Here is a 19,952-nt window from a genome sequence, read left to right as displayed (position 1 = left end):
CCTTAACATTCAGCGCTTGATGTGGCTTACTTATTAAATGCATAAAAGTGGCCAAATATTCTTTTCCCAAACAAAAATATATCTTTGTAATAAATAAATATAAAAAAAAAAAACATATTCCACTGTAAGTCCCTATAAGCAAAATTATAATATAACTTAATGGCTAATGATATTAATCGTGTATTATACTTGGGTGAAAACTACTGATCCTATTTTTAATTTTAAAAGTAATGTCCCGGCATTTTATCACTTTAATCAGTTCAAATCATTCTGACAAATCATTTAAATACCACAAAGTGATAGGTGGTAAACACCAAATAATGTGAAGCGAAACCACGTATTAAATTTGCAAAAAGCAACAGAAAAAATGGTTTTGGCGGATGAAGTTTATTATATTCTGTCCACAAGGACGTACCAACAGCAGAAGAAGTTAACGGGATAGGCTAAAGTTGAAGAGGGAGGGGTTTTGGAAGGTTTTTGGCAACCACACTTCTTCCAGCGACCACGTCTACACAGCCCAGAGAGAGAGAGAGAGAGAAAGAAGAAGGGCTGCTGCTGTTCATACGAGACCCGAGGACTGAAATTTGAGGCGACTAACACGATGAAAGCAAATTAAGACAAAGATCCACAGAGATATTGCCGAGGATACATGCTTTTATCTATACACCGCACTCTCTTTCTCTCTCTCTCTCGATGCATCTTCAATGTTAAGTTTAGTGCATAACATTACAAGATTGTAACCCTTTAGCACACCAGTCAATGCGATCGATGCCAATAATTGTTTACATTTTGACAAACTTGCGCAATTCTTCTCATTTGAGCTGTCAAAAGTTCCCGTCGCTAGTTTTGTTTCGTAACGCGTTATGTTTTGACATTTACAAAGCTTCGTCAGACTTTATAAACAGTACTAAAGGTGTTTTAACAAAGGACCGATCAGCTGAAGAATGATTTGGAGCTGCGTGCTGCTCATCTGTCTGTGCGCGCGCGCCGCGTCCTCAGCCTTCAAACCTGAGGTAAGTATTTTTTTAAAATATATTATATTATATACTCTGATAACAGACACATTTATAATGTGCTGACTAGTAGATAAAAGCCGTAGATCAAGAATATAAATACAGATAAAGACTTTGGTTTGTTTTAAATAACAAATTGCAACTTCTTTATTACGTGCTAAAATCCATATAAATTACTTACGTTTAAAAAAAGCAAACATTTGAGTTGGATAAAATCCTCTAAACATAAAAAAGCATTACTAGTACGTGCATGCCAGGACACATGTGACCTTTAGTAAAGTAAGTGCAGTGCAAGTATAATATACATATCATACTAAGGGTCCTATTTAAAGGGATTGTTCACCCCAAAATAAAACATTTCTCAATTGTATGTTGTTACAATCATGTATAAATTGCTTTGTTCTAAAAAACACAAAAGAAGATATTTTAAGTAATGTTTGTAACCAAACCAATCATGAGCCCCATTCACTTCCATTTTAGGAAAAAATAATACTATGGAAGTGAATGGGGCTCATGATCGGTTTGGTTACAAACATTCCTCAAAATATCTTCTTTTGTGTGCATCAGAACAAAGACATGAATCCAGGTTTTAACAACATGAGATTGAGTAAATGATGACAGAATTGTCATTTTTGGGTGAACTATCCCTTTAAGGGTCTTTCTTTTAAAATCGTAATAGGATGAATCTGTCATCTGTGGGACATGCAACACAAAAATCAAAAGAAAGAAATAATAATAATTTGTATTTTAACTAAATTCAATTATATTTTATTTATATAGCGCTTTTCACAATTGTTTAATTGTTTCAAGGCAGCTTTACATTAATAAATGCAGGAAAAAACACAGAAAAATCATAAAACATAAGGAGCAGAATACAGCAGTTAAGATTAACCATACTAGCGAGCGTAGTAAAAATGTAACCAATGGAAGAGGGTGCGAAGTTAAGCCATTGTCACCAGACACCCCAGGGGTTGAAAAAACCCCCTAGGAGAAAAACCCCGTGGGCAAAAAGTCCTAGAAGGGGGAAAACCCCTATATATTTATAGACTATTATTACAGTTTTATTACTATTATTAAATGTCACATTACCGTAGAAAGATTACATTCTCATGACTGTAATTCAAATGATTATACATCATTGTAGCATTTGTTGTGTCACTTGATTATATATATTAAGTAAAGTATTTAAAATATGTTGGGGCAGATGTGCTTGTCAGAAACATATTTACAATTTCAATTAAAATAGATTTTGTATGCAAAATAATTTTTACATTGTTTAGAGATTTAATAGAACAAATAATGCATTTAAATAAATTACAATAAATTTTAGGGTTAACTTTATAGCACTTTTTATTTATTTTCCATTATCTGTGAAAGTGAAATTCAGGAGGGATTATGTTTTGATGTGTATAATTTAGTGACGATTTGAGAAGAGGAATTATCATATTGAAACGATCTCATTGGCTACCGTTCAAAAGCATTATTTAGTGACAGATGTTTCGCGTCAGGGTTTTTGACCTCAAAAATCTCAGATCCATGTGCTGAGTGATCAAAGTAAACACTAAGAAAGCAGAAGAGTTGTTGAGGATTCTGAATTAATGCAAAAGACGGAGACCACAGGGATGAAAAGATGCTGAGGAAGCGAAACCGGGACGACCAATCACCACAGGAAAACAGGACGAACAGAAAAGTCATGACTGTAATGTTGTGGTCAGGGAGTGGAATGGATATGCTGAGGATGAGATGGGGGGAGGAAGATTCTGCCCCTGTAAGCTGAAGGATTTAATAGTTGACATCTGTCTATAGTTATGGTCAAAAATGAGAGGAGGGGTTTAGACAGGTTGGCTCTTTTTCTGGTCAACTTGGGAACACAGGAAGTCATCACAATCCTGGAGGAAGTTCTCCTGATTCCTCCAGGATATCCTTATGCTACGGACCCCGTGCACACCTGCGATTTTAAAAGGGATTTGTGTTAATATCCACTTCCCTTTGTTGCGAATGTCACAGAAATGTAAACTGTGGTTATGATGTCACTCAATTATCTTTGGTACACCTCTCATAGGAAGTCATAGGAAGAGTTATACTCACGTCAATGCACATGTGAGGTTAAGGATAACTCATGCATCATAGCACTTTATTGCAACATGCATTTAGCCACAGATGTATAGTCACATCCTTGAAAAAAAACAAAGAAGCAGAGGAAATGGGCAGGGGGGTTTCTATACAGCCTTTCCTTTGAACAGATGTGTGATGGTGGCACTATTTAAAGTTAGTTATGGTTAAGTTTTGAGAAAGATAACGGATGTTGATGGGGGTGGCATGTTACAGAAAAGTGACATAAGAGATTTATTTGGACAGGAAACGTTGTGGGTTGAATAATGGATGTCTGCATAAAGAATAGAAGTCATTGTAGGCTGTAAGGTGATGTCATTTCAGAAACAAGAGGAAGACAGAGAATGAATGACCGCTGTAAATGACACTATAAATGGTCCGCTTCCTGTGTCGCTTTTGGCCAAACAACCCACATACCTATGCAAAAAGTATTTTTGCCCTTCACTTCTATGATTCGCAGAAAGCAGAAATGATCTTCATTTTACAGGCCACGTGTGAAAAGTTGATCTGTCGCTTTTTAAACAGCAGCTGGTAAATTTGCACATATTGTCTGGAAAAATAATCAATATATCTTCGGCTTCCTTCCACATCATTTCCAACCACAAAAATTGATGGAAATTTTTGACATTAAAATTAGCTGGATGCTGCTTTTTCGCCTCATAGAAACTCTAAGAATAAATTCCAAGTCGAGATCCAATTAGGGATGTCCCAAAACAAGTAATGCCGTTCCTATGAATCTGAAACTTTGTTTTATGATACGTGCACAGCCTCATGTGAATTTAAAGGTGCCATAGAATGTAAGTAGAGAGTGGAATTGAAAATATTCTCCTTACAAAACCCCATCGCTTCAGTTCAGAAGACATTTAATAAATGTATGGATTTGTTTTTAATAGATGGATGCGCATTTTTAAGTTTCGAAAATGGGGCACTATTGAATACCATTAAAAAGGTGAAAAGAGCCAGGACATTATTTAATATAAATCCGATTGTGTTTGGCTGAAAAAGAAAGCTATATACACCTAAGTTGGCTTGAAAATGAGTCAAATATTGTCATTTTGGGGTAAACTATTCCTTTATTTGATATAAGGGTTGCAGCTATCTGCAGGACAGCGGCCCTTAGGGGGAAGAATTTGACACCCTTGTATTAGATGATCTCATTCGAGGATGAAGGTCTGATGTTGATATGGTGTTAATACATTGAGTCAGCTGTTGAGGGTCATTAGAGTAACTTAAACAGCTGAATTGGCTGCTTTGGATTCAGATTTACCGCACACACAGACACAGATTCAGTGTTATTCCATTGGCCCAGAGTTAAATGGAAGATGTGAGTAATTTTCGCCTGAAAATTGCATGCTTTTTACGTTGTGTCTATGACATTACCAATGCATATGTTCACAAACACACTTAAACTTAAATTGGTGTTTATTGCTTCTTTGTTTAGTTTAGACCATTGTGCAAGATGTAAACAACACTGGTTCAGGAGCACTTTAGGTTTCAGTTGTTTAACACTAATTAAACCTTGGGATAAAATACAACCAACAGAACCAGCCCAGTCACACAAAATGATGTAGCTATAGTCACAGAATTTTTTTTTTTTTTTTCGTGATACTGTCATGAATTACTGTTTATGTGTCATTGTCACGTATTGGTAACTCAACTGTTTTGTCCTATTTTCTTTCCATTTTTGCTTCGGTTTAGGGTTAGATTTAAATAAAATGACATCCTTACCCAAAACCAACTCTAACCTTAACGCCAGGCGACAATGGTTTAAATTTTAGAAAATATTTTTTTAAAAATCTGAAAAAAAATGTACAAAGCAATAGACGGTTTCAGCAGTAACAACATAAACAAGTGGTTTTCGTGGTCATCACGTAACTTCCGGTAAATTCCGCGAAGAATAAATAACAACAAAGTCCTTTTAAAGTAGTTTATTTATTTAACAAGCAAAATAAACAACACGTAGATTACATAGGAACCCAAAACATTTGTTAATTTCGACGAGGTATTTGTTTCGACGAGTTCAGTTTCAGCAACTAGTCAGACCATTAAACAAACAGAAGTTCGGACCAGACGCATGTGCGCCCGATGAATTGGTGTATACTTAAAGTGACATCCTAATGCATACACCAAATCAAAACCCTAAACCAAAGCAAAAATGGTTTAAAAACAGGAAAAAGCAGTTGAGTAACCAATACGTGGCAATAACACATAAACAGAAATTCATCATACAATCACAATAAAACGAGGAAATTTGTGACAGTATCACGAAAAAGAATTTAAAAAAAATTACGTGACTATAGGTAAATAATTTTGTGAGACTGGGTAGACGGAACATATAGAACTGAATCAAAAAGTTAAACGAACATCATTAAAGGTGCCGTAGAATGCAAAACTGTATTAACCTAAGCATATATGAATAATAAGGAGCCTTAAACACGATTGCAAGCAAAATATTGAAATGTTACAGTTGAGATGTACTCCCCAATATTAAATAACACATTAAATTGAGTACAATGTTGTTACAGTACTGAAAACAAAGTTGTGACTGCTAAGTTAGCGCTATATGCTAGTTAGTGCTATATGCCAGCGTTCAGACTGAAGTCTTCTACTATTGACGTTACAGTTACATTTTGCAGGTCCATACTGAAAAAACACAAACTTACCACTCAGAAATGTCCATTAACAATCTCAAAACAATTAATTATTCCTCAAATTGATTATCTTTATCTGATACAGACTCAAACATAAGGTCTGTATACACACACACAGAGCTACTCAAATGAGCTGCTCTGAGAAACAGCCAATCAGAGCAGTGCTCAACATTAATATTAATTACCCTTTCGACCCTTTCCTAGGGTTGTAAATGGACATGTAAACCCATCTCTGGATCATTTTTGCACTTGATAAAGTCACATACCTTCAGTGTAGATATCAGAGAACAATTTAACAGATTGGATCAATGCATTCTTTGGCACCTTTAATGAAAGCTGTTCCAGCTTGGCCTTACAAATGTTGATTCTTACATAAACACATACGGATCATCTTGTGAGTCTGGCACCAACATGTATTCATACTAAAGCAGAGAAGGAGGACAGTGTATCCAGTCATTCACATCAATCCTAATAGTGTTCAACTCTTTGGGGAAAAACGAGTTAACTTTCCTGTGAAGGTTCGAGAGCCGTTTTCATAGAAAAGACTATAAAGGCTCTGTGAGTAGGACAGGAAGCTTGGCAAACAGATGTGCACTCTGCCGGGACGGGTTTAGTTAGAGTTTACAGGCTGTTTTCGAGGTACGTTGCACAATAACAAGACATCACACATGATGTTTACTTCCATTCCAATTGTGAAATTCCAGTTTGTTCCTAAATCCTTATTTTTTTACACTATGTTCAATCTCATTACAAGCCTTTTTCTCCTCATATGGACATAACAGTGAAGCTTTGTTTGTGCTGTCGAGGGCTGAGTGTGAGCCACATATGGCCAAAGAGGAACAACTGCGGTAAAAAAAAACCCACTTATGACACAAAAGACTTAATTACAATTATAAGGAAGCAAACAAAGACATCTCAATTTCTATAAATAAGAAAGACACACAAAAAAAGAGTGAATGAGGATGCAATAATTGAGAGAAAACAGGAAGTTCGAGGATTACATCGTTGATCTGAAGCATCTGACTGTGTTTTCAGCCATAAATAACTTAAAAACACATGGTGCCAGACATGACAAAATACTCACGAAACAAATGTGATCATAATGAGGAACCGCTGCTCTTAACATCACTCACATGGTTAAACTCCTGCTATGTCATATGATCATGTGTCAACTTTTAGACTAAATGTTTAATGCTTTCTCATTTGTAAGTGGTTTTGGATAAAAGCGTCTGCTTAATGAATGAACATAAATGTAATGTAAATGTGATCCACATGTTTTTCTCGCCATGAGGGTGTATTACGGCCTCACTGGGTGTGTCTACATTGTTGCCTTTCATTCCTGCAAGTGCATGTGAAAGAAAGAAGCGGAGGAGGTATGGAAGGAGGGATTATGGGATAAAGGCTCTGTCTCTGAGGTTTGAATGGTATTAAACTGACTGACAGTGTGGTTTAACTGGAGACATTAACTGTCTCTTGGAGGAGGTCACAGACAGATAACATATCGCTTTTCATCACTTTATCATCATTTTGTATCGTTCCATAACGGTGCGAGCGTGCACGCTTTTATGTTTCTTCTGTGGGATGCAAGACCGGCCCAGTTTGAGAATCCAGATCGTCTGTCTTAGACTCACACTTGACGTATAGCTCTGTTTGTGCAGTCGTCTATGTTTAAGGGGAATTTTTAATAATGGCTTTGTGTTACAAAGCTTTTAAGCTTGTTGTTTAATGAATTGAGGAATGAACTCTGCCCAGTCCCTTGAGTTTGTGTTGCCCATCTACCAACCCTAAATGTAGTAACTTGTTTTGTCAATAACATTCACACTCTTGCTAAAGCTGTTTATTCAATGCATAGTCATTAAGTGCCTGGATGTCTATCAAAATGTGGCTGAAAATGCCAGGTATACAACATACAACGTTTTTTGTTCAGCTGCACTTTAGTTGCCAACATACAGTTTAGTTTATCCACAATGTGCTGGTTGGTCTACACATCCTCATGCCCATGGCGTCAATATTTGACACACTTGACCATGCGTCAATATGTTACGCGGAGGGTATACCTTTCGCGTCATTTTTTGACGAACTGGGGACTTCAATACTATTACGTCCGTTGCATTCTCTTTCCTATTTTCTTACCATTTTCGCGTCGGTTTAGGGTTAGATTACGCATATTAAACAGTGTACGCGAAATTAAACAGTTTAAACAGTTGTCACCTGGCGTTGGGGTTAGACACAGTTGTCACCTGGCGTTGGGGTTAGAGTTAGGTTTGGGTAGGGATGTCATTATGTAAATCTAACCCTAAACCGACGCGAAAATGGTAAGAAAATAGGAAAGAGAATGCAACGGACGTAATAGTATTGAAGTCCCCAGTTCGTCAAAAAATGACGCGAAAGGTATACCCTCCGCGTAACATATTGACGCATGGTCAAGTGCGTCAAATATTGACACCACGGGCATGAGGATGGTTTGGGTTGGTTGTTGTGGTATTTTTCCCACCCCTTCTCCACTGTGATTGGAAGGCGAGTGAAAAGTGACATTGACAACTAATGTTTCACCCTAAGTTGAACATTTTTGAACGCTGGACCCACCAGCTGTTGGCGTTTTTAAAAAGCGTGGCACTTCCATTGGAAACAATTGAAAACATATGTTGGTTGTTGTTTTTAACGCTTTGGTGTACCGCATGATTTTGAGATGTGTCAGGTTAAGCCCAGATTATAGATGGTTTCTCCAGTAACAACATAAACAAACGGCTTTTGTGCAACAAATGTAACTTCCGGTAAACTTCCATATAGAATCAATAACAACAGTCTTTTTAGAGTAAATGGTAAATGGACTGCATTTATATAGCACTTTTAACAGACCTACGGCCATCCAAAGCGCTTTACAATTAGCCTCACATTCACCCATTCACTCATACACATTCATACACCGATGGCGGTGTCAGCCATGCAAGGCGCCAGCCAGCTCGTCAGGAGCATTTGGGGTTAGGTGTCTTGCTCAAGGACACCTCGACACTTGGTCCGGTGGAGCCGGGGATTAAACCACCAACCTTCCGGTTTGTAGACAACCTACATGAACCACTAGGCCACTGCCGCCCATAAGTAGTTTGTTTCTGATAACGAGCAAAATAAATAATAAGTAGATTACCTTAGTTTAAATCATAACTAAAGTTTATCAAAAACTACACTTAGCTAAAGTTACTGTGTAAAATGTGTACTATATAATTAGGGATGCACGATATATCGGCCGACATATCGTTGTCGGCCGATAACTGCTTATTTTTAATATTATCGGTTATCGGTCTGATACCAAAATTAGGCCGATAAATGAAAGCCGATAAATGATGGATTATTTCAGTTTGTTGAACCACTTCACTTGCTCATTGCTGGCCAAGTGGAGTTTTGATTGGTGCTTTCTGTGACATAGCACGAAGATGACACGTGTTGCGAGCTTAAGAAGAGTATGCTAGTCTAGCGCAAAGACAAGATGTCCGCGGTCTGGGAGTTTTTCATTGTGAAATTAATATGAATATTTATCGGCCTATAGTCCGGTTAGTCACATATTGGGTCTATTGAAAGAAGGTTGATATTCTATTGAGGTAGGGGCGTGTTTGTTAAGGTGATTTCAAATGTCAACGCTGGCTTTCAGAGATCATGGACTCCACCTTTAAACATAATCAGAGTAATATTGGTAAATGTAAATACAATCAATGTCAGCAGCTTTGGATTTCTCCTGTACTTCTATGCCGTTCTAGGATTGTGATCAGTTAAATCCCATAAATATTATTAATTTAATATTTTATTTTAATTTAATAATAATAAATGTAAACAGTCACAGAATTTTTTTTGTTGAAAACTTTATCTTTAACGCACTAAGATGGGATATTATTACAGCTGGTTTAAAGATTTTGAAGTTGAAGTGGCCTTTTGGTCAGTGCTCCGGAAATATAGCATAACAGTGCTTTGGGCACCCAATATATAAGATGGCTGAATCGTGGTCTTCCATCCCCTATAACTTGCTGTCTATATCAATTGACCTTTTAAAATATATATATAAAAACTCAAAAGTATAACTTTATAAAGATTTTAATCTTTGATGTAGGTACCTAATATCTGATTGCAGTCATATTAAAACGTTAGTCCATTTTAGCTTCAGATGAAAAAACAAAACAAAACAAAACATTGTTACACTTTATTGGTGGTGGTTGAGGAGATTCCCCTGTTCATATGTAAAGCGCTTTGAGTACTGAGAAAAGCGCTATATAAATGTAAGGAATTATTATTATTATTATTATTATTTATTTTATGGTGTCATTGTTGGACATGCTACATATAATTATTGTAGTAATAATAGTAATTTATGCTAAATAACACGCCACTAACCCTAAACCAACCCTAACCCTATAGTAAGGAGGCTACTTGCTGTTAATCATTATCAATCAGTACTTCAATTATCGAAATAGGGACAACATAAAAACGTTTGGTAACTAACTTTTGGATCATTAACGAAATTCTTTTCTTCCAGGCATGGCTACAGCAATATGGTTACCTGCCACCAGGTGACCTGCGTACACACACCGCCCGCTCTCCTCAGTCCGTCACATCTGCCATTGCTGCCATGCAGCGATTTTATGGCCTGACAATCACTGGCAGTATGGATACTGGCACTATAGAGTAAGTATCTGTTTTTAACTTGTATTGTATTAAAGTATAAGTTAAAAGATGTGCATGTCTTTCACACTTAAAAGATGCACCTTGGTGATACTTTTACCCTCCATGGGCTCTATGCATATTTAGGGCACCTGTGGCCAGATCAGCAACTGTTTATAAATATCTTGTGTGGAGTTATTTTGTCTCATCACTTCTGTGGTTTTAGTCACGAAGGGAGAGAATGGAAAAATAGAGCTTTGTTTCAGCAGCCGCCTAACGGTGCTCGATGGTGCATGGAAGATGTAGAATATATGAGGACAGAAATAATGCCCGCCCTGTCCAAAGTCACTGAAATGAGATCTGTTGTGCGGTGAATGATCTAATGTGTTGGCCGGTAATTGTCAGGGCGATGAAGAAACCCCGCTGTGGCGTTCCAGACAAGTTCGGAGCAGAACTAAAGAGCAACCTGAGAAAGAAACGCTACGCGATCCAAGGACTGAAGTGGGATAAAACTGAGATCACATTCTGGTAAGAGACAACTTAAGGTTTGATAAAGGAGAAGTGATTATAAAACTGCGTTTAGGTCATTTTAAGGCCAAAAATCCAGACCATTAACGATTAATTGAGGTTTGCTGTCATAAACGTTTAGATATGGTGGTGAGTACACGCTTGCCTTATGGAAAAGTCATCTTTGGCCTACTACTGTATAAGATTCAGCCCTGGCCAAAATTCCTGTGTGAATTGTCCGTATTGTAAATCACTTTCCCTCTCCTTCCTATATTCCGTATTTGGCCTATATGGCCTACTTTTTCCGATTGCCTCTCAAATGCACCCTTTCTTATCATCTCTTTCTGCGTCTCAGCATACAGAACTACACTCCGAAAGTTGGGGAATACGAGACGTTCGAGGCCATCAGAAAAGCCTTCAAAGTGTGGGAAAGTGTTACGCCCCTGCGGTTCAGAGAGATCCCGTACAGTTCCATCAGAGACAAGTCGGAGAACTTTGCAGACATCATGCTCTTCTTCGCCGATGGTTTTCACGGTGATGCCAGTCCTTTTGACGGTGAAGGAGGCTTCTTGGCTCACGCATACTTCCCAGGGAATGGTATTGGGGGAGACACACACTTTGACGCAGCGGAGCCTTGGACCATCGGAAACCGCGACTTGTTGGGTAAGTTAACACTAAACTCTGATTATATTTCAGATTAAGCGAGTATCTGGCAAACGTGAGCGTCTCTTTTATCATTAACCTATTCGAAGCGTCTGCAGTAGACACATATTTTGAAATGACGTGTGATGCGCATAGGTTCACATGACGTGCCGAACACATATTTTGCCAAACACATGACAGGCTAAAACATGTTGTGGCGAGCTTCACATCATGCACCCTCGAAAAAGAAGTCACCGCCCGCCACTGTTTTTGAAAAACATTTCAGTGTGTGTTTGGTGGTTCTTGTTAAGGCTTGCATAAGATGCATTGAAAACGGCCTGTTTCGAATGTTTTTGTGAGAAAGCAGCTCACATGTCCAAGCACGAGCGCCAAGCCCTGGACTTTATCTCTTTATGAGCTTATCTCTCTCTCAAATGATTTTTCTTTCTTTGAACTTTCCTGAACTGACTCCTCATATTCAATACACTGGAAAGCCCCAAAGGCCACAATGACAGCCCTCATCTGTCATTCTGTGTTATTTATCCTTTAGCCTTCTGGCTGTCCCAAAATAGTCGCCGATTATCAGGTTGATTGATGAACACAAAGTTTTATGCCTCCAGCCTTTCTTGTTTATTAAAGTCCATGAAAATCCAGTTTTTATTGTTGTTTACACTTACCAACAAAAATATTTGTGAATATATTAAATAATATAATGTGATATTGAATCTAGTGCTTATATTTTTCAATATTCTGCAGCACCGTATTTTCCTGACTACAAGTCGCATCAGTCAAAAATTGCGTCATGAAGGGGAACAAACATATATAAGTCACACTGGACTAAATGTCGCATTTATTTAGAATTTTAATAAATTTGGAAAGGCAAGTTATTCAACTAAACAATAGTATACAGAACATACAGGCTGAATAGATGTCCGCAGCATATAGGGCCCTCTCGGGCTGTAGACGGTAATGTTTTCTCTTGGTTCATGTTAGTCAGTATGAATTAATTTTGACATATAAGTCGCACCTGACTATAAGTCACAGGAAAAGCCAAACTATGAAAAAAGTGTGATTTATAGTCTGGAAAATACGGTATATGAATGAACCATGTATGTGCATATTGATAATATATATTTAGCAATAAGACAAAAAGAATACTACATCCATATACAGCATGTATTTATTTGAGTAAAGACAATATGTAAACATTTACAATTTTGTATATTGTAATATATATATATTAGAGCTGGGCATAGATTAATCTAGATTAATCTCATACAAAATAAAAGTTTTTTGCATAACATATGAGTTTGTGCTGTGTATGCTGTGTATGTGTGTTTGTTTAAATATACATGATATTTACACACATCACAAACTCATATATTATGCAAAAAATTACTTTTATTTTGTATGAGATTAATCTTGAATTGTGTTGATATATTGCTAATACACATTCAGATATAAATGTGACTATATGTGCACCATATTCCTTATGTATTATTCTGTATTTTTTTATATATTATTACAATGTAATCATTCTATATATACTGAGAATTCTTGAATTTATTGACCCTTCATATATAACAAAATATATATTTTCCGTGAGGGTTATATGTTTATGTGTTATTTTTAAAATGCTTTAAGATAAACCATGTTGCAATTTATTATTCAACACCATTGCTGAGTATTTTCTATATGCTGCTTTTACACCAACAGCGTTTCAGGCGTCAAAATCATGTCTACCGGGCCTAGTTTGCCGCTTGAACAGTTTGAATGCATTTGCACGTGTAGAGCCTAGTAGACGCGCGGAAAAAGCAAGCATTTTATGCGCGTCAGAGGCAAACTTCGCCTTTTGTGGGAGGGGAAAGTGCTATGCTATTTATTAAGAGAGTTACCAGTTTGTATTTGGTAACCTTACTGTAGGGCGAAAATAAACGGCGCGGGTCGATAAACGTCACGTGACTCTTCCAAGCGAGGTTCTTTTTATTCCTGTCTCCTCTATAGAAATAAGAACTTGTGTCGTATACAGTAGCTCCGGGTGACTGCTTACGGACAATATCAAGCGTTGGTTGAATGAGTGACTCCGGTTGGGGCTGCCACCACAGCAGCAAGCAGGCTCCTGATTGGTTAACGCGGCACGAAATTTCGTCAAAGTTAAAATTTTTCAACTCGGGTGTCAGCCGCAAAATCGCGTGAACCGCAAAATGCACCAAAAGCACCATTCGCGCATACCACGCACAATGCTCAATTCGCGCCTTTCGCATGAGCTAGACGCGCAAATGAGGCGGAAACGCGTCTTCCGCACCTCTCCAAACGCCTCTTCCGCGCCACGGTACCACAAACATGTAACAACTCACATCAGTAGTTTGAGTTATGGAAGCTGCATAGACTCGCCGCTTAAATAATCGCAGCACAGCTGCTTCAGCTCTCCTTCTGTGATGCACAATTCATGTAGCATCTATTTACATATATCTATGGTCAGAGCTACGAACGGGTGGAGGCGGGGACGGCCTTTCATATTCATAAATTCCCATATACTAAATGAGGCAAAGGTGTAGAAATACATTCAAGCTGTTTTTACGCATGAAGAAAGTGTCACAGGAAAAACGTTTATATATGAAGTTTATTTAACTACATTTGGAAGGAGCATGCTCATATAATCCAAACAATCAGCAGGTGCCTTTAAATAGCCGTCCCTCACCTCTCCCCGGTGACAGTTTTTTTAGCATCCCTTCTCCACCCCATCACTCTCAGCTTGCTAATCTAGTTAAAGATTAAAGAGGGGAATTTCTTCTGAGTTTCAGGATAAAATTCCGACCTTGGAGCCCTCCCCTCGGACAGAACGGCAAATATGCTTTATCTCATTTCCTATTGATTACATGTTAATGTGAACTCTTAAAATGCTTTTATGATGCTCAAGCATGAGTTTTATGAACTACGGGGGACTTTAAATAAATGCAACGCACAGAACATGTGTTAAATCGCAGGGAACACATACTGTTAATAAAATGTACTGTATACCTTGTAATACACTGTAAGTGTTTTTGTATAAAAGCGTCTATGATCTATGAAAAATATATTATGTGCTATATACGATTATGTAACTAAGGTTGGTTAAATCTATTCTATATCAGTTACTTTTATTTTTAACTCAGGTAATGATGTGTTTCTGGTGTCTGTGCACGAGTTGGGTCACGCTCTGGGCATGGAGCATTCGAATGATCCCTCCGCCATCATGGCTCCCTTTTACCAATGGATGGACACTGACCACTTTGAACTTCCTGAAGATGACCGTAAAGGCATTCAGCAGCTTTATGGTAAAATAAATCATCCCATAGTACTGACAACCATCATTTACGGTTAAAATTTAATGTAGATGTTAAATATCTCTGTGCTCTGCAGGACCAAACACCGGAGGCCGTCCGCGACCACCCGTCACCCCTCACACGCCCAATCACCACCCAGACCCCACACCACCCAGGCCAGGAGGACCCAGCTTTGGTCCTGATATCTGTGAGGGCAATTTTGACACCATTGGCATCTTCAGAGGAGAAATGTTTGTATTTAAGGTAATTACATTTGAAGCGTGTATACAAAAGCTGAGTTTGATTGATTTTTGATTGAAAAAATGTACTGTGAGTTATTTTGGATAAAAGTGTCGACTGAATGCATAAATGTGTATGCATGTGTATTCAACGTGAACACCCTAAACCTACGTTTCAGGATAAGTGGTTCTGGCGTGTCCGTCACCAAAGGGTTATGGAAAATTACCCCATGCCAATTGGACATTTCTGGAGAGGTATGCCCACAACTATTGGTGCTGCCTATGAAAGAGAAGATGGGAAATTTGTCTTCTTTAAAGGTAGGAGTCAACTTGTGTCCATTGATTTATAAGTATCACCAAAACTTGTAAATAGAGATGTTACGATTGCCGGTTTAATGGTTAACCACGATAAAAATATCCAGTGGTTAGTCTTTTTTATTACTGTTTAACCATGCCAGTGTCACGGCTGGAAAACCCCTGTCTAGAATCAAACACTTTTAACCCTGGAAAACCCACGTGGTCAAATTTGGCCAATGTTAATGGCTGCTTCCCAAAATCTTCTTGGGTTCTCCAGGGTTAAGCAATAACGTGAGACAAACACATTCATTCACGTCTACTCCCATGTGTTTGTGATGACAGTCTTTACTGACTGAATTTAAATCCCAAAAATTTTGACATTTAGGGAAATCTAGTTATACTGAACACATGTTTACTCAATATTTCTTTAGAGAGATCCATCTTTTCTACTCATTTTCCATTTAATGATGGGATCTGATGAGTTTAAAGCTCTTTTCTACTCCTGGGTCATAAAGTACACCATATTTCTCAACACACGCACGCAGACTTGCTGATTTATCCTGTGTTTACATAAAAATCGGATTTCCTAACTTGTGTTTTATCTGAACTAGATGAACATTTATTTTATAACATGACCCCAAATGTGCCATGATTAATGTTAATGTATGTTATTTTTTTGTTGTTTATGCGAGCAAACGTGCACTTAAAAGTAAAATAAAATGTAAAAAGTCCTTTTTTATTTAATTTCTAGAAAGTGCTCACAAAACCATGATAACATTGACAATCGTGGTGATTTTGGTCACTATAACCGTGATGTATAGTAAAATTTGCATGCCGTTTCATTTCTACTTGTAAAGTGCTCTACATGTCCCTCCAACATTTAAAAGCAATGCATTTCGTCATCTCTGGTTTTTAGGAGACAGGCATTGGGTGTTCAGCGAGTCAAACTTGGAGTCAGGTTACCCAAAGACCCTGAGGGAGATGGGCAGCGGTCTTCCGAAAGACAAACTGGATGCAGCTCTTCTATACACGCCTACTGGCAACACTTACTTCTTCAGAGGAAACAAGTCAGTAGCTGTATTGTCCATAACATGAGTCATGAATTACTGAGTACAAAGAGAGCGTATAACTCCATTTCTTATCTTCATTCAGATATTATCGTTTCAATGAAGACACAAAGTCTGTGGATCCAGACTATCCCAAACCTATCAGTAAATGGCAAGGCGTTCCAGACAACATAAAGGCTGCATTCATGAGTTCAGATCAAAGTAAGACTTTTTGACATTTAATAAGCAACTTTAGCCTCACTTTCATTCATAAATTAGCAAAGTAGTTGGATTGATAAAATGCCGTAAGAATTTGAAGGTCAACTTATATAAAAATTTGACTTTTTCATGTTTAAGTTCTATAATTGGGGCCCCAGTGCTTCTATCAACCTACCTAGATAATAATATGAAAAAGATCAACCCAGTAACTTAGTTTTGGTAAACCATTCTCTGCAAACATGTGAAAAAATGGCATTGAAATTTGTCTCCCCTTGTGATGTCATAAGGGGATCTTATAACAATAAAAACACCTCTTAATCTGCACTATCCAACCACGGCACAGCCATTTAGTGCAGAGAGAGAGAAAATAATTGACAGCACGATTGAGTTTCAATTTCAGAGATCAGTGTTTGCACTTCATCAGCTCATTTTCATTTAAAACGGCACATTTTTGCTCACACCAACAAAATGGCAATTTTAACATGTTATTATAAATAACCTATATGGTATTTTGAGCTAAAACTTCACATATGTACTCTGGGGACACCAAAGATTTATTTTACATCTTAAAAAAGTCTAGTGAAATGTCTCCTTTAAAATAGGGTGTAGCTAATACAGCAAACCGAACGAAGGGAAAATGTAGTTGGGTAAGTGTGTATACAGCGTGGAAAATAAGTATTTGTCACATCAGCATTTTTATCAGTAAGGGGATTTCTAAGTGGGCAAAATTTCCACCAGATGTAGCCATCAAGCCAAATATTGAATTCATACAAAGAAATCAGAACATTTAAGTATACAAGTTGAGTCATAATACTCAACTTGTATGTAGTGCAGTTATGTTAAGCTAATGCCTAGTGTGAAAAGCATGCATGAAATGAGAAATGCAGGTTCAAGTCTGGCCTATTACCTCATCTGCCTCCTTCCACACTTTTGTTTAAAACAAGATATACAGACCGTGTTATTTACAGTTATTTTCCTGAAACAAAGCCAGGATGTAGGCAAAGAGTATTATCCCTGAATTTTCTGTCTTAAATTCACAGGTTATACCTACTTCTACAAGGCCAACAAGTACTGGAAGTTCAATAACCAGTTACTAAGAGTGGAGCCTGGATATCCCAAGTCTGCGCTTAAGGATTGGATGGGCTGTCCCAATGAGGAGCCTACAACAGGTGGCGGAGGAGGAAGTGACCGCGACCGTGAGCGAGAACGGGAGCGTGAACGGGAGCGTGAAAGGGAGCGCGAGAGAGAGCGTGAGAGGGAACGCGAGAGAGAACGCGAGCGAGAAAGAGAACGTGATTATGGAGGAGATGACAAGAGAACCGATGAAGAGGTCATACAAGAAGACACCGAAGTGATCTTGATTGAGCCCAGCAGCAGCGGAGGGGCGGCGGCCGTGGTGATACCGCTCATGTTATTGGTGTGCGTCATCTTAACGCTCGGAGCGCTCCTTTTCTTCCGCAGGTACGGCACACCCAGACGCTTGCTATACTGCCAGAGGTCTCTACTGGACAAAGTTTGAGAAGAAGACTGAACAGGAGAGGATTGAGAATATGGAAAAGGGGGGACTTGATGGCAAAGCAGAAACCAAAAATCTAAAAGGGTCGCTTTTATTGTTCACTTTAGAAATGATGCCACTCAGACGAATCTCTGCATTTTTTTATAGTTTATAATCAGTGGTCTTCGCATTTCCACCTGTGCCGAGCTCTTCCCGCACGCTGTAGACCGGCACACGGCACCCATTTCTCACCTGTGTCACATCTGTACCCTCTTCTCTAACGTTCTTACTCTTCCGGTGTAGCCAAGGACGCCAGCTCATCGCTGTTTGTTTAGCCTTTTGTAAATGTCTTGATTTCTTATAGTTGTGTTTGTTGTGTACCTCCGACTCGTTGTGAATTTGTCACCTTTTTGGCGCAGAAGCTCACATTAATAAAGATTTCCGTATCACGGGTTGCACCTGATATATTTTTCACTAACATAAAAAGTACCAAATGTACCATGGTACAGTGCTGCCGTGCTGTTTTGTTGAATGCGCTTTCATGGTACAGGGTTCCCATGGTCATGGAAATCCTGGAAATATCAGGGAATTTTCAAATTGCGATTTCCAGGGAATTAATCATAAATTGCTTGTACATGTCAGCGTTTCAATGTGTAAAAATTCCTTGTTGCACTTAAATTTTAAATAAAGTTATTTCAACTTATTTCAACTTTTGACTATTTAGAAGGTGGTATAAATTATAAAAAAATCTAATTTTCCCCAAAAAATCATAAAATTCCTATTTTATACCAACGCCTCACTATTCAAGAAAGTTGACTTGTTTTAGTCAAGTGGTTTAAACTTCAAAATTTAAGTGCTTCAAGGAATTGTTACAGTTCAGACAGAGATGTTTTTTTATTTTTTATCCTTAAACTACAAACAACTTGAAAGTCATAAAAAAATCATTGTTCAAAATTTAATGGAGTGTCTGAACCCTGACTGTCATTCAGAATTTGGGACATTTAACCCTTATAAATAAACGATTATGGTATATATCAAAATATCTTAGTATACCATTTAATATCATCACTGTAACATTATACCAAAGTACTTTTTTGTGAGGACAAACTCACATATGCACAAACTCACAAAATCCATCAGATATCATTAAATACATGGTTGGCATTAGCTCATGAAAACATTAAAACCACACAGGGCTGCAGTCCCTGTGTTGTTCCCAATCCATGCAACCCTGAATCTCAGGTTAAATAACTAAAGAAAATCGATACTTAATCCACTAACGAACTTTAAAAGCCTGTGCTGTCTGTCTGTGTCCTTGAGTAGTTTGGCTTTACATTGTACTGTATTTTAAAATATTTTCTATTATTGATGATGATGTCATTGTCATTATGACTATTACTATTGTTATTGTTCTCCATGTCAAGAATGTGTTTTTTTTCCTGATTTAACAATTGTCATTAAATTGTCCTGCTGGACAGGCACTAATGTAAGTCTTATAAAGTGGCCTTTATCTGGGGTAAAGTGAATGGGTGGGTTTTGTATTTTTAAGTGAAATAAATTTTTAGTATGAAAATGGCATTTTTACTTCTCGTGTTTACAATTATTTGAAACTTGTGGTGCTTTTTTTGGAATATAACTTTGGTGAAAAAACAACAACAATAATAATAATTGAGTGATAATGATCATTATCTAAAAATAAATTGTGCTTGTCTTTCGAACCTTTTAATGTTTTAAGTCAGAAATAAAATATTTTGTAAGTTTACTTTGCCGTCAGATTTT

The 19,952-nt window shown here is 37.7% G+C and overlaps 1 protein-coding gene across 1 annotated transcript; it reads left to right on the top strand.

Moving 5' to 3' along the window:
• The first annotated feature begins 518 nt into the window (after window positions 1–518).
• Window positions 519–19,935, top strand: mmp14b (matrix metallopeptidase 14b (membrane-inserted)). The gene is made up of 10 exons (XM_065277060.2): window positions 519–1,013; window positions 10,299–10,447; window positions 10,829–10,951; window positions 11,286–11,593; window positions 14,728–14,889; window positions 14,975–15,141; window positions 15,296–15,434; window positions 16,330–16,480; window positions 16,566–16,681; window positions 17,719–19,935. Exons 1-10 carry the CDS (start codon window positions 945–947, stop codon window positions 18,195–18,197), a joined length of 1,863 nt encoding a protein of 620 aa, XP_065133132.1. The 5' UTR covers window positions 519–944; the 3' UTR covers window positions 18,198–19,935.
• Window positions 19,936–19,952: the final 17 nt, after the last annotated feature.

The sequence above is a fragment of the Paramisgurnus dabryanus genome, chromosome 6 (genome assembly GCF_030506205.2).
Source record: "Paramisgurnus dabryanus chromosome 6, PD_genome_1.1, whole genome shotgun sequence".
Lineage (NCBI taxonomy): Eukaryota > Metazoa > Chordata > Actinopteri > Cypriniformes > Cobitidae > Paramisgurnus > Paramisgurnus dabryanus.
Note: the sequence above shows the minus strand (reverse complement) of the source record. Positions and strands in the feature narration are given on the sequence as shown.